This window comes from Gallinula chloropus (genome assembly GCF_964237585.1).
Source record: "Gallinula chloropus genome assembly, chromosome: 12".
Classification (NCBI taxonomy): domain Eukaryota; kingdom Metazoa; phylum Chordata; class Aves; order Gruiformes; family Rallidae; genus Gallinula; species Gallinula chloropus.
Window position 1 is genome coordinate 20098631 of NC_140097.1, and position 14756 is coordinate 20113386.

General features: G+C 43.5%; 1 protein-coding gene across 1 annotated transcript in view; it reads left to right on the plus strand.

Moving 5' to 3' along the window:
• DCAF1 (DDB1 and CUL4 associated factor 1) overlaps positions 1-14756 on the plus strand; it is a 52649-nt gene that overhangs the window by 26218 nt on the left and 11675 nt on the right. The window contains exons 14-22 of the mRNA XM_084269648.1: positions 612-1872; positions 2801-2999; positions 3693-3775; positions 4657-4741; positions 6102-6335; positions 6833-6926; positions 7393-7497; positions 8241-8314; positions 9476-9580. Coding sequence (XP_084125774.1) covers positions 612-1872; positions 2801-2999; positions 3693-3775; positions 4657-4741; positions 6102-6335; positions 6833-6926; positions 7393-7497; positions 8241-8314; positions 9476-9580 — 2240 coding nt within the window. The remainder of the gene's footprint in view (positions 1-611; positions 1873-2800; positions 3000-3692; positions 3776-4656; positions 4742-6101; positions 6336-6832; positions 6927-7392; positions 7498-8240; positions 8315-9475; positions 9581-14756) is intronic.

Consider the following 14756-nt stretch of genomic DNA (forward strand, 5'->3'; position numbering starts at 1 on the left):
AATGAGGTGTGTCTGCTTTTAAAAGAAAAATAAAAAGGGGACAGAATGCTAGATATAGGCAAAACCCAATTTCTTTGTCTATCAAAAGCTTCTATGAAAAAGCACCAACTCCTTTCTTAAGAGAAACTTTTGATCTTCTGAAGGAGACGTGAAACTAACAGGAACTCTGCCCAGGGGCAGAAAAAACAAACCCAAAGTTTCATTTGTGCCTGGCTCCTTTTGGAAGCTGTGATAGGATTTTTTTTGCTTCTTCCTTCATAACACAGCCCCCTTTCTTCCTGTCTGTTTCCACTTTGTTAGTATTTACATAAGAGAGTTTCTTTCTGCAGTCAGAATCAGAGGCATGGCTGTGCATCATTCTCTGTGCTGGCTAGCTCAGAGTTTGCAGTCCCATGCCTTGCCTGATCACCTCTGAAAGATCGTTTGCCTCCCTACTTACTGCTGATGAAGTTGAGGAGTACCAGTGTAGGAAAACACTTTGCCTAGGAGTTTGAAGACTGGCATATGCTAGTTAGCAGAACCTTAGAAATCCCCAGAATCCACCTACTTGTCTGGTGAACTGTGAGAGACACATTTTAGCGTACTAAGAAACTGTTTCTTTCCCTCACTAGGTATTAGTATCATCCTTGGTGTTGCTGAGGGTGAATTTTTCATCCATGATGCTGAGATTCAGAAATCAGCCCTTCAGATCATCATCAACTGTGTGTGTGGCCCGGACAATCGGATCTCCAGCATCGGCAAATTCATCTCTGGAACTCCTCGGCGGAAGCTTCCTCAGGCCCCCAAGAGCAGCGAGCACACCTTAGCCAAGATGTGGAACGTGGTACAGTCCAACAATGGCATCAAAGTGCTGCTGTCATTGCTGTCTATAAAGATGCCAATCACAGACGCGGATCAGATCCGAGCGCTGGCCTGCAAAGCCTTGGTGGGGCTCTCGCGCAGCAGCACTGTCCGGCAGATTATCAGCAAGCTCCCCCTCTTCAGCAGCTGCCAAATTCAGCAGCTGATGAAAGAGCCTGTGCTTCAGGACAAGCGCAGCGAGCACGTCAAGTTCTGCAAATACGCAGCTGAACTGATAGAGCGCGTCTCGGGGAAGCCCCTGCTGATTGGCACCGACGTCTCTCTGGCTCGGCTGCAGAAAGCAGATGTGGTGGCCCAGTCAAGGATCACATTTCCTGAGAAGGAGCTGCTACTCCTGATCCGGAACCATCTCATCTCTAAGGGCCTAGGAGAAACTGCCTCTGTCCTTACCAAAGAGGCTGACCTACCCATGACTGCCGCATCTCATTCATCGGCCTTCACCCCTGTTGCGGCTGCTGCTTCTCCCGTGACCCTGCCTCGCACTCCGCGCATAGCTAACGGCATCTCAGCCCGTTTGAGTAGCCACACTTCTGTAGGTTCCACTGCCACCTCTGTCCACGCTCAGGCAAGGCCGTCTGCATCCCAAGGTCCACTTGCCCTCCCAGGCCCTTCTTACGCCAGCAACTCTCCGCTGATCGGCAGGATTAGCTTTGTCAGGGAGAGGCCGTCCCCCTGTAACGGCAGAAAAATCAGAGTGTTGCGACAAAAATCGGACCATGGCGCCTACAGCCAGAGCCCAGCTATCAAAAAGCAGCTGGACAGACACCTTCCTTCCCCACCCACGCTGGACAGTATAATCACAGAGTACCTTAGGGAGCAGCATGCCCGCTGCAAGAACCCTGTTGCCACCTGTCCCCCTTTCTCTCTCTTTACTCCCCACCAGTGTCCTGAGCCAAAACAGAGGCGCCAAGCGCCAACTAACTTTACCTCACGGCTGACCCGCAGGGCAGCCTTTCCGAAGTACGGAGGGGTGGATGGTGGCTGCTTTGATAGACACCTTATATTTAGCAGGTAAGGAAGAAAAATGTTTCTCGATCCCTCTCAGGATGTCCCCAGGGCTGGAAAGCCTTACTGCATTCGGGCTGTGCAGTCCCACAGCAGAGTATCCTTGGAGGTGGTTTCATTCAACAGTGACAAGTGGGAACGCCTTGAAAGGCAGCTTTAGATGTGGTTCTGTCCCTCTTGCCCATAGTACTGACCCTTAGTACACAAAGCATGCTATTATCAGGATCATATGAATTCATTAGTAATCTTGGCTAATGAACTTGGGGCTCTTTGCGCTCCTTTAGAAGGTAAGTATGTAACACCAGCTTTACACAACAGCATAGCACAGCCTTGAGGATGGTTGCCTGATAGGTACAGGACAGAGGAGTCTGTGTTTTGCCCTCGCAGCTGAATCTGCAGCACCACAAGTTGCTGGCCTTTTTATGTGGCCTTTCTTTGCTGAGGTTAAATTGGAGGTGATGTAAAGCTTATAACAATAGAGATGACACATAGATGAAAACATCTTCACAATGAAACCCCTGTCACCTTGGGAAGTTATGATGACAGCTGGTTATTTGGCTTATGTACCCTGTCTTCTTGTGTTGAGTGTTTCAGAACTGTTGGAAGGTTTTTTGCTAGCTGTTGGTACTTATCTGAGTGATGGCATTACATGTTTTCATCAATCCAACTTTGAAAGTGGGTTCCAAGTGCTTCAGCTTAATGATGTGCTTTAACAGAAGTGCTTAATAGGGCAAAACAAACCATGAAGCATCACAAACACTGTAACATGCTGACTTGAGTCTTACAAGTGGCACTTAGCTTGTCCTAGAAGAAAGCTGTGACTTGTACCTCCACGACTTCTAGGGACTGGATTTGATATCATCCCACAGCAGTTCAGTTTTGCTTTTCTCTTTTCTCTTTGGAGTGACCCTTGTATTTCTTCTGTCTTCTCTAGGTTCCGTCCAATTTCTGTGTTCAGGGAAGCAAATGAGGACGAGAGTGGCTTTACCTGTTGTGCATTTTCTGCAAGAGAACGATTCTTAATGCTGGGTACTTGCACAGGGCAGTTGAAACTCTACAATGTGTTCAGTGGACAGGAGGAGGCCAGTTACAACTGCCATAACTCTGCCATCACGCACCTTGAGCCATCCAGGGTAAGCAACCAAAGACCTGTTCTGAGTTCTGGAAGTTCTCACAGCTGAAACACAGGAATGTTTTGGCCCCACCTGGGTATGTTCATCTAAAACATGCCTACTGCCTGGCCTGCGATGCCTGGTGTTAAAGTACTTGTGGTAGTTACATACTCAGTCTCTGAGTTCTACAGTTACTCTTTTCTTCCCAAAGTACTGGAGAAGATGCACAGAGGCCGTGTGCCTTCATCAGTAAGACATGTGCATGGCTGGAAGTGGAAAAATGCTTAAACTGGCCATGTATTTGAGGTAAATGTGAGATGAGATATCAGAGTTTATATAACCTCCCTTTGTTGGAGAAGAAAAATCTTTTGGAGGTGATTCTAGGAAGGAATAAATGATAGCTGAATTATAAACAGAATGAACTCTATTCATAGGGAGTGGACTCGATGTTCAGGCATGGGTTATCCTGATCCTGCTCTTAACATCGTGTATTGTTTCCTTTGTTATCTGTAACATTTTTCTTTGTCTGCCAAGGGCTCTTTGTTACACATAGCATTACATTCCTCAGCTTCATTCTTGTAGGAGTAGTTTAGTAAGTGCAAAATCTGCTGTCACTCCTAAATTAATCTTATAAATTAAAGTGTAGTGGTAAAATGATAACCTCTGTTTCACTGATATTCTTTTTCCTTCCCTTCCCTCCAACTGGAAATACAGGATGGGTCTTTATTGCTGACATCTGCTACGTGGAGCCAACCTCTGTCTGCGTTGTGGGGAATGAAGTCAGTCTTTGATATGAAGTAGGTATTTTCTGATCTGTTGCAGTTAAAGAACCATTCAGTATAGGCAGGAAGCCTAAGAACAGACCCTGGGAAGGAGCAGTGCAGCACGGCTCTCACGATGCCTCTTGTGAAGAAATAAAGCATGTTCCCTTTCTTATGTTTTTTCCCTGTCTTCCCTGTTTTATTTGGCACAGGCAGCTTTGCTAAATTCTACCTACCTGAAGTCCTATTTGATGCACAGACAGATCAGTAAAATCACTGAAGGCAAAGAAATGTATTTGTATCTTTATGCTCATTTTGTAAATTACCTTGGCAGTGTTTCTGTAGCCAGTTAGAGTTTTACTCACATGGTGAAATTTTCAGACCTGGATACAAGCTATTTAAAAACTATTTCAGTATTTCCAATAACTTCCTATAAAAAAAGAGCTAGGAGGCTCTTCATTTTTAAAAGGTTTGATGGCTTTCTGCCTTAGTTGGAAGCAAGAGTTTTGGGGTGAGCTTGTTTATGTCAGCCAGGCAGTGTTCTTCAGATGAAAGGCTTCAGTCCTGCATGTGCCTTTGAATGATGCCACTCATTGTGTGCACCTCTAAACAGCCTTACATCTGCTGCAGGGTCTGCTGTGGGAGTCATTTGAAGACAGGCCTGTGAAATTGTTGCTTGTGTCTCTTTTTCACTGGCCTGCTGTAGAGGCCCTGTCTGTCATGATGTTTTCCTGCAGATGCCAGTGGAGCATTGCAGCACTGCAGCACGCCCTGGGCAGGGGAGGAGGAAAGGCTGTTGTGTGTTTGTGGTGCTCCATGTTGTTGAAACCTCTCCTGGGAGTGTGGGGGTGGCAGTTGGTTCACACAGGTGGTTTGACCCTGCAGCCCCTTGACTTCTTTACTGCCTCTATCTCTAGGCATTCCTTCCCTGATGACCACTATGTGGAGTTCAGCAAGCACTCTCAGGACAGGGTCATTGGCACCAAAGGAGACATTGCCCATGTAAGTACCAGTACAGGTCAGTTGAGAAGCTGTGACAGGAGTGTAGTTCTTAGCAGGACGTTGACTAACAGCTCTGGGTTCTGTGTTGCTCTGCCTAACTGGTAGGCTAGGAGGGTGCAGGGGAAAGCTTTGAAAGTGTCACATCACTTCTGTGTCTATGGGTACTTAACCATTCCAAACCAGCTGTAGCACAGGGAGCGTGTGATGTGTGCAGCATATTGCCATGGTGGGAGAACCTGCTTCATTTTGCTCACTTGAGAGAGATGAGGCAGGCCTCATATACTTCCTTTTTTTCCCCTAAGGTTGCCTCCTTTGCCTTATTTTTCAGTAGTGATAATCAAAATAACAACAATAAATGGCCTATTAAGATTGCCCTTCAAAAATGCCCTCCTTCTGCACTCCCTGTCCCCCACCAATTTGCAGGTATCTCTTGGGTAATTTGATTTTACCAATATATTTTCAGAGAACTGTTGTAGTGTTTTGTATGAATACCTGCAAATTTGACAGATGTAAGCTTCTGCCCCTTCTCAGTGGTAGTTTGCATTAATTATAGGCACTACCTCTGTTGAAAGAGTATTTGCATTAAAAAAAAATCCATGAAACATAACTTATTCAAATTATTTATGATTTTATTTACTGCTCTTAATTTGTTTAAGCAAATTATCCATTCCTGCCCAGATTTCACCTTGCATTTATCTGGAAGTCAGATCATTTTGGGTATTGGGGTTATCTGGTAAAAAGATTTGCTAGAGGATTTTTTCCTCTTCATAAGTTTGAACAAGAGCTGGGCTCTGAGGGCTGTTACAGATCAAGTTTATCCAAGAAGAGTCGTACATCCCTTGTCAAAGCCTTTCTTATCTTCTAGCAGTTTGTTGGGGCAAAGCTCAGAAACTCACCCTTCCATGTAAATGCCAGGAATTTTCATTTGTTTTCTGTAGTTTCTGGCTCTTTCCCCCCCCCCCCCCCCCCCCCACTGTGTGTTTTGGAGGTTTTGTGTTAGTAAATACCATCTGCTGTCTCTGGAACAGTTTTTGGCTAAGTGGTACCTTGTGACAGCAGCTTCCCAGTCGCTTTCTGTATGGGGGTTAGTGGCTGTGAAAGTAATCCTGATCTTACCTAAATGTATCAGTGAACCTGAAGTGAGCAAAGTACTGGCCAAAACATGTTCTGAGACATGGTTCCAGCTCTGAAAACTGTGGAAAGACTGGCAGGAGAGGTTATCTTTGGCATGGTCTGACTTGAAATAATAAGGCAGAATGGGAGACGGGGAAGCAATCTAGAAGGGGCAACATGGGGTGATTTTGGGCACAGGTACACTACAAATTGTGACTAATCTTTCTTTTTCTTTTTAATCTAAAAGATCTATGATATTCAGACTGGCAACAAGCTATTGACTCTGTTTAACCCAGATCTTGCCAACAACTACAAGAAGAACTGTGCCACCTTTAACCCCACTGATGACCTTGTCCTAAATGATGGTGTCCTCTGGGATGTCAGATCGGCACAAGCCATCCACAAGTTTGACAAATTCAACATGACCATCAGTGGTGTTTTCCATCCCAATGGCCTAGAGGTCATAGTCAACACAGAAATTGTATCCTTTGGCTGCTGTGGGAATTCATGTGCTGGGACCTAAAGAACCTGTAGTGATTAACAGGTTTGTAGAAGTTGTGTTGATGGTCTGCTCTGTACAGGTTACATATGGTAACAGCTTCTGTCTGTGAATCTGTCAGAAAACTTGGTAGTTTAAATCTAGATTCTGCCTCTGGTATGGCCTAGAAGAAGAACTTCACATGGAGAGAGGAAGATATTTTCTTTTCTAATATACCCTGTGGTATCTCTGCTCTCTTCCCATCCCTTCCCAAGATAAACCTTGAAGCTTCTGCAGTAACCTCTCATGACTGGGAATGACATTTTGAGTAGAAGCCTTTTCATTTTGAACATGTGGAAACGATTGTGGTGTGCTGGAATCTGGCTCTGTTCTATTTGCTAGAGGTCTCTTGAATGCAATTAATCAGTTGTTTGCCACTGTCTTGACAAGGGAATAGAAACATTCAGTTGTTGGTTGCTCCTTAGCCTGTGTTTTTCCAGTGGGACCTCCGAACTTTCCATCTGTTACACACAGTACCTGCACTGGACCAGTGTCGTGTGGTCTTCAACTACACTGGCACGGTTATGTATGGAGGTAGGTGTTCTCAGTCTTCTGTTACCCTCTGTAGTCATCTCTGGTTTGAGATAAGTAGAAGCTTGTTCAGTGAAATCGGAAGCTTCAGAGAGTCTGTCTGACTCCAGCCTTTACTGACCTGTGTGAACTGGAATTTTCCCAGGATGTTTATGCTAGGAGAATTGCTGACAAAGACCATTTTCTCTAACTTCAGCAGTATCACAGCTCATTTGTGAGATTAAAAGCCAACCTATTGAAATAGAAAATGTGTATAATGGCAGATGTGATGATGCTTGAGATAATACAGAGGGCAAAATCACTTAAGTTTGATCTGCAGTATTAATAAAGGCATCTCTGGAAGAGTAGATAATAAATGGGTCCTGCCAAGCTACTAAAGAAGAAAATTCATGTCAGAGTCTAATTTGATCTTAAGTTGATTAGTGATGAAGGGAAGGTGGATTTGTGGAGTAATCTTTCCTTGTATCAGCTATGTTGCAGGCAGATGATGAAGATGATCTCCTGGAGGAGAGAATGAGAAGTCCCTTTGGCTCTTCTTTCAGGACATTTAATGCAACTGATTATAAACCTATAGGTAAGAGTGAAAGAGGGGCAAATAGCTTGGTCTGGAGCTTTGAAGGCTTATTGGAAGTTCTGCTTGGTGACATTTACTTCCTCGTCTCCTTTGTGTTGTGTGACAAAAGTCTTGCTATGACATGTTCTGATGGAAACACAAGAGTTGGGTTTAACACTCAGCTAGGGTTGAGTGTCACATCCCATTCAATGTGTGATTGCCTTACTTGTTGCCATTCACCAGTTCTGTCTTTGTTGTCCCCTCCTCTTCCAAGCAGGGCATAATGTGAGATAGGAGGCCATTTGGCCAAGATGGCATTGGTTTCACTTCAGTAAGGGCCTTTTCCTTTCCCAACAGCATTTCCCTATGCTAGTAGTTCAAAATGATGCCAGTTTGTCCTTCAGCATGTAAAGCTCCTGGAGACATGGCTCACAACTCTGCCCCTTGGTTGCCAACTATCCTAGAAGATTATCTGCTGTTTACTGTGTTTAAAAAGCCAATAAATGTATTACCAAGGAGGTGGGGGGGGTGGGGAGGAGTAGGAGGCATAGCTCAGAGCAGGTTAAGAACTCCCCTGGCTATTTTTAATTATGTTCCCCAACGTTTCCTTTTTTCTTTACAGGTTGAATTAGTTAGAAATGTTTATTTTACTTCAGCTGTTGTTTCTTGTCCCAGTATTTTTATCTACTTTTAGATAGGTATGTTCTTTTGGCCAACGTTCAGTATTAGGCAGTTAACCACTGACTTTCTGTGATGTTTTGCAGCTACCATAGACGTAAAGCGGAATATCTTTGACTTGTGCACAGACAGCAAGGACTGCTATCTGGCTGTCATTGAGGTAAAGGAGCTAAGAATAAACTGCTCTCTGTAGCTGTGGTCTGAGTATAGTGCTTTTTGTTTCTATTTAAGACCTTCAGAACTGATGATTCTGGATTTCCTACTGTTAAATTCGTGCCCTGAGTGGTGATGGTGTTTTGATGATGGTAAAGATGCTGTTAGTTTTTCTGTTGTCCTCCCACAACAGTCTCTTTTTTTATTTTCCTGCCTCTCATTCCTTAAATTTCCAGACACATTTGCTTCTCTTCTTCAAACACTTCCCACTTAAAAATGTGAAGAGGTTTTCCTTTTCATAAACAGGGAGACAAATGCAATTTTCCCTATTTATAGCAGTAACTTCCTATTGAAATTTGTACTGTGGTGAACAAGTGGGAAATGCAGTGTTCCTGGGGCTTCTCATGGAGCTTTTCTGTGAATCACTCTTACTGTTCCTTTTTCACTTGTTTTCTAGCAAAATCCCAGAAGCTAAGAATTTGACACAAAGATTACTGAGCAGAGCTGCTGCTTTGTTAGGGGTGATGCCAAATTAAACTAAGGGGTCTTGAACCTGACAATGTATGTGGTTCTGCAACACTCAGTGAACCACCCATCCTTATAGACCAAAAGAAAAAGTGAGCCAAGAATTGAAGGGGAAGCTTCATGTTTAACCACTGCCATTGGAGTCACCAAGGTTGTGGGGCCAAGATGGGAAAATGTTCTTGTATAGGAGTCACTGGAAATTGAGGGCATGTGGCAGCAGTGGTTGTTGGGGGTGTCAGACTGGTGTCTTCTGGAGCTCTTGCTACAAGCCAGCTCTTAGCGTTCTCTGGAGGATGTGATTCAGTGATGTGATAGGGAGGCAGATTTGAAAGGAAGTGGTGTGTGGTTAGGTGAGAACTAACCCCAAGCTTGTTAAGGGCCCAGTAAGGGTTTTAAGTCCTCTAGTAAGAGTGGAACTTGTGAGTGACAGACAGCAGAGAGTAGATCTCTACATCACTGGCTGGTCCATGAAACAAACCAACCAACCCTTGTTTTTTGTGCTACTGGCACAAAAAACTGCTGCTGGTAAACAGAGGGGCAGGATGTTGGTAATTATTGTGTAACTGAGATCAGATACAGCATTGAATGTGAACACCAAGCTTAATTCCTGAGGCTAACTGCTGTCTGGGCATCTCCCCTTCAGAATCAAGGTAGCATGGATGCCATGAACATGGATACGGTTTGCAGACTCTATGAAGTGGGCAGGCAGCGTTTGGCAGAAGATGAAGAGGATGAAGAGGAGGATCAGGTGAGAACTCTAGCATTAACATGGCTGTTCAAGAGTAGCTGTTAGCCATCAACATGTGAGAGGTGCTGATTGACCAGTCCCTCATTTGGTCTCATCTAATGTGATCATTTTACTGTCAGTGTTAACTAAGACTATCTATGCAAAACCCTTGTGAATAGTAACTGTGGGCACTGTAAACTGATATCATAACTTCATGCTTATTTATTAATTTCCCTAAGTATTTCAGTCTTGATCAGAAACTTTGCTGTTGTGTTTGCTTTTGTGTTGGGGTGGGTTTTTTTAATATTTTGACCCCCAGTAGAGACAGTAGTGTTTGAGGTGTTGCTTTTCATGATTCCAAGTCTTGTATTTGGGCTTAATGTGTCACCAATTTCTGAATGAGATGTGACTTGTGACTAATGGAGTGAAACTGCACAGCTACACAGCACAGAATGTGTGCACTGGGATGTGTTTGGTTTCCTTCTCAGGTCAGCCATTTGATCTCTAGCAGCTTAACAAAAGAGCTAAGACCTGCAGTAAGCGCTCCTCAGTGTACAGGTGGTGGAATACACAGTAGTGCACAATACTTACTACAGTACAATGAGAATTAAAGACAGGCTTGTAGCTTTTTGGATATCTGGGCTGTGTTTTTAACGGGCAAAAGCATTGCATTTCAATTCCCTAAAGGCTTTAAATACATTATTCTCTGCTCTTTAGCATCTGCATTCTAGTAAATGATGTATTTGTATGTGCTGTGAGAAAAGCTGACTTCTTTTAAAGAATGCCAGAAGGTAATATTCTGGTGGGTATTCTTTTCTCCAGCATGTGTGGAAAGCTGGGTTTCTGATACCCATTCTGTCTTTGCTTTACAGTTCAGAAGACAGGATAGCAGATCCCAGGGAAGAGCAATTGTCTTTGCAGTTAGTTGTTTGTCATTATAATTCCACTATAACTCTGAAGACAAAGCAGTACCCCTGTTTTGCATACACAGCCTGCTGTCCTGTCTCTGTGTGCTACAAGGTACAAGGTTGCAGCTGAAATGACTCTGAAGTCATTGGTCACTGTTTCCATCCCTGGGTTGGATGGATTCACTTCACCTTTAGGATGGGTGAAGAGTGGAATTCCTTGGGAAGCAATGAAGGAACAGGGAGGGGAAATCACTGTTCCTTCAAAGCCTTTCTAATTTCTGGCCATCCAGTGTCTGCCTCAGGCAGCAGTTCCTATTTTTGTCTCTGCTTCTGCTGTTCTTGTTTCACCCAGTATATTTCAGTAAGCTTATGCACATTCTCTTCATAAAACCTCAAAAAAATACTTTGTAGCAGCAACTGCTTGTGCATGGTGCAATGATTAACTAGCAGCTCCCAGGACACTGTTCTGTGGTATCAGGGGTAAGTGCAGATCTCTGTTTGCTTAAGAGGACGCGGTCTGAATGCTGCTGGTTCCAGGCTGCAACGCTGGGCACCAGGCAGAGATAAGGTATCTCTGATGGATGGGGACACTTCCTGTCTTGCCAATGGACGTGGCCCCAGGCAGAATTTAAACAGGATAAAAGCTTTTCTGTATGGCTTGTGGAGCAGTCACACAGAGCTGCTCCAGGCTCAGTGTGCAAGCCAAGAGTGACTAGTTTGTATTGCATAACCCTCCTTCTTATGGTCGTCGTTTTGGGGGGTATAGATGTTTCCTAGACAGTAATTTTTAGGGATGATTACAGTCAAGTTTCTTTACTGAGAGAGAGAGATTTAGTTTTAGAATAAACATCACTTATGAACCCAAATTTAATTCAATCTATATATATTTAGTAAAACATAAATAAACCCTTTGCTGTTCACTGCAGCTCCTCCAGGTTTGTTCTAACTTTAGGCTTAGAAAGTGTAGCTTTTGTCTCCATAGAGACATCCAGCATTGAGCTAGAGGGAGTAAACATTTTCCAGAATAAAGGCAGAATATCTCTGGCACACTTGTCTGTTAAGCCCAACAAGAGTAGTCTGTTTCCTGATGAAGAGGAGTTTTCTGTGTGTACATACACTCACACGTGTGTAGGTGCTTACTACTTGCCTGCTTAGATTCTGTGATTTAGACTTTGAATAACTGGAAATAAACTTTCAAGCGTACTGGGACATCTCACAGTTGTGCAGAGGGGGTTTTAGAATGTAAGAAGATGCTTTCTGATCTTTTTCATTAAAGGGGTGGGTGGGTGGGTGTGTGTTTGTGTGTGTGAAATCCATGGGAATCAACATTTAATCTGGGATCTCTTGTCAAGATTTCTAGAGCAGATATTAATCTGTTTAACCCCTTTATCTTCACACTGTGACTTTATGCCTGTATATATATATATTTATGTGGTATACATGGATCCACAAGTACAGGGGTTTTGCCTGTACAGAAAATAATAAATATTCAAATAGAAGCATGTTTGATGGGCCCCTTGCTTGGAAGTAATGCAGAATAAAACTGCTGTAAAAAGTGCTTAAGACAGGTTTAAGAGCTGTGGAGAAAAATATCTGCCTGATGTTTTGATGTCAAAACTGACATCATGAGGCAAGTGTCAGCTGAGAGCTTTGTGAAAGGCTTCTGAAAAGCAGAAGACTGAGAGTCCATACAGTGAACTTAGCAGGGATGTTTGGCCTACAGATTTCTTTCAATTCCTTTTCTTCAGTGAAGAAACAACCCAACCCAAACCTTGTAAAGCCAACCAATATGTTACATAAATACCCTCTGATCAAATGCTCAGGCTGACTTAGCTGGCTGGTGTGTGGTCCTGCTGCAGTAAATGTTTCTAGCTTTGATTGCCATACTTGAGACTGGGACCAGTGTAGGTGGGCTCTTCCTCAGCTGTTCTACTAGCCCTTGGTGTAGTATCTCCTGGGAGTTACAGCCAGTAATCCAGAGCTGTCAAGCCTTGCTAAACAGAACAGCTGCTCCACAGATATTGATAATCTGTGTTCCATACTTACTAAAGTAGCTGAAGGAAAGTGAAGGTGGAACTCACTTAGCAAGAGCTTTTTTATTGGATGTTTTACTCCAAAAGTACTCCTCTCTCTGCTGTAAACCTTTGAGTATTATTTGGGTGCTTGGGTGAAGGTCTGAATGGGTCCCCCAGTGACCAACAGTCTCTCAAATACTTGTGTTCAGCCAATGGGGAAATAGGCAGAGTTTCCTCTTCAGTTTGCAGCAAGATCCTCCTCTTCCTCCTGTATTTACTATTTTGACACACATCTTACTTTTAAGTCTAACCCCAAATGACTGTGTCTGAACTACTGTTGCAGATGCTGGACCATCTTTTGGTTATTAGCTTGCTTAATTCTTACTTCCCTTTTCTGTCTGGTGAGTATCCCATTTCACACTGTCTTCTGTAGTGAGGCAGACCAGGAATTCAGAGGTGATGGTGCTAATGAAAGTGAACATACTGATCTGGCCTAGAAATGGGGCATGACAATTGAAACAGGATATAGAAAAGGAGACTTGAGAAATACCAAGTGATCAGCAAAGCTGAAACCAAGGAGCTGGCTGACCACAGAATAGAATCAAAGCTGTGAAACTCAAATCTGGGTGCCACGATCTTTGGAGTGGGTTACAGGACTCCCAGTCAGGTTTAGTTTTTCTTTCTATAGTAGTTCTTTAAGGCCTGTTTCTTTTTTCCTCTCTCTGTGGTACGTGATGTGGCTGATGATGTATCTGTGAGGCTCAAGTAGTATTCTCTGTTATTGTCATGTTCAGGGATGTATGGCTTCAGCAGCAGACTGCCACACCTAGCTGTCCCTGTCCTATAAAGTGTGTTCTACTTCTTTTGCCAGAACTGAAGAACTGTTAATTATCCTGCAGTGCTTCTGGGCTATCGAAATGGTGATGGTAGGTGTGTAATTTGTCTCTTTGCATTGGTTTAGACAATTCTAGGTGATACAAAAATGAAAGATTTGGATAAAAAGCAAGAAAGACTCAAAAGACAATGGCTATTCTAACATTGGCTTCACCAGGATGGAGAATGATTTTCCACTGCTTTCTGTGTGCTCGTTGTGATCCTAGTTTCTAATTAAATTTTGGGGCTGCCCCCCATCAGCCTGCAACAGCAGTTCCACACTGTACTTGTGTTGCTGTTGGTTTGGTATGGGTTTGCTTTCACACAGGTACTTATTTGCTGGGGAAAAACCCCACAAACCTTAACCCACATTGGCACATGACCTGGAGAATCATCAGACCATAGTGGTGCGTTGTCCCTACAAGCTGCCTACAATGATTTATGTCATTGGGACCCTTAGTTTTTCTAGGAGCTCTTCCTGTAATGTCTTAGGTTTCAAAATAAACCTCATCCTTTCTTGAAATGACTTGGTTTACAGGATAATAGAGGGGAACAAGTATTTTCAGACCGAGTCTCTATTGCTGTTAATATATGTGTGTTTATTGCACACCTTAATGAGAGTCTTTTGAACTTAGCTGCACTGGAGAGGCCAGGTAAGGAGTGCTTTCCATCAGAGACTTGTTTACATAACAGGTGCATCTTTTGAACAAGCATCCTCCAAAATGAACATTTAAAACCAACCAAAGAGAAAGTTTTCCTGGTACCTGTACTACTTGCCACACTTGTAGATACTAGTGAGTAACTGTGACTCCTTCAGTCTGTTCTGCTGTTGTTCCAGGTAGTTTCACTAGCTGTCAGTGCAAACAGAGGAAATTCTTGGGAAGGGTGAAGTAATCTGAGTTTTCAGAAGGCTGGACCTGGTATTGTGGAGTAAAACAGCTGCAGCAGAGAGAAGTATGTTCTGCCTGTTCAATGACAGAAATCAAAGTTGGCATCCTCTCACCTAATGCATCTTTCCAGAATTCCCAGAGTCGCTGGGATCTCAGAGCATAAAAGCTGCCCCAGCTACCATGACAAATGCCAGCCAGAAGCTTGTCACAATGAAGACAAATTGTCTCCCATACAGGAAGAGTTCATTTACCTGCCAAATTCTGGAATTCCTTTATGGGGTATTGCTTTTTGTTATGCAGTTGAAGGAACAGGCTTATTTTTGTGTGTGAGTGTGAGAAGAGAAGAGAAGCAGATTCAGAAATTGCGTTTTGTTCTGGGCTCTTTATGTTATTTCTGAGTCCTACAGCACAGACAGTACAGAAGTCACAACAGAGCATATTTATCCCCAGCGTTGAGGAATGCACCCAGTACAAAGTGATGTCTTGCACGTGCCTCAGAGGACAATGCCTC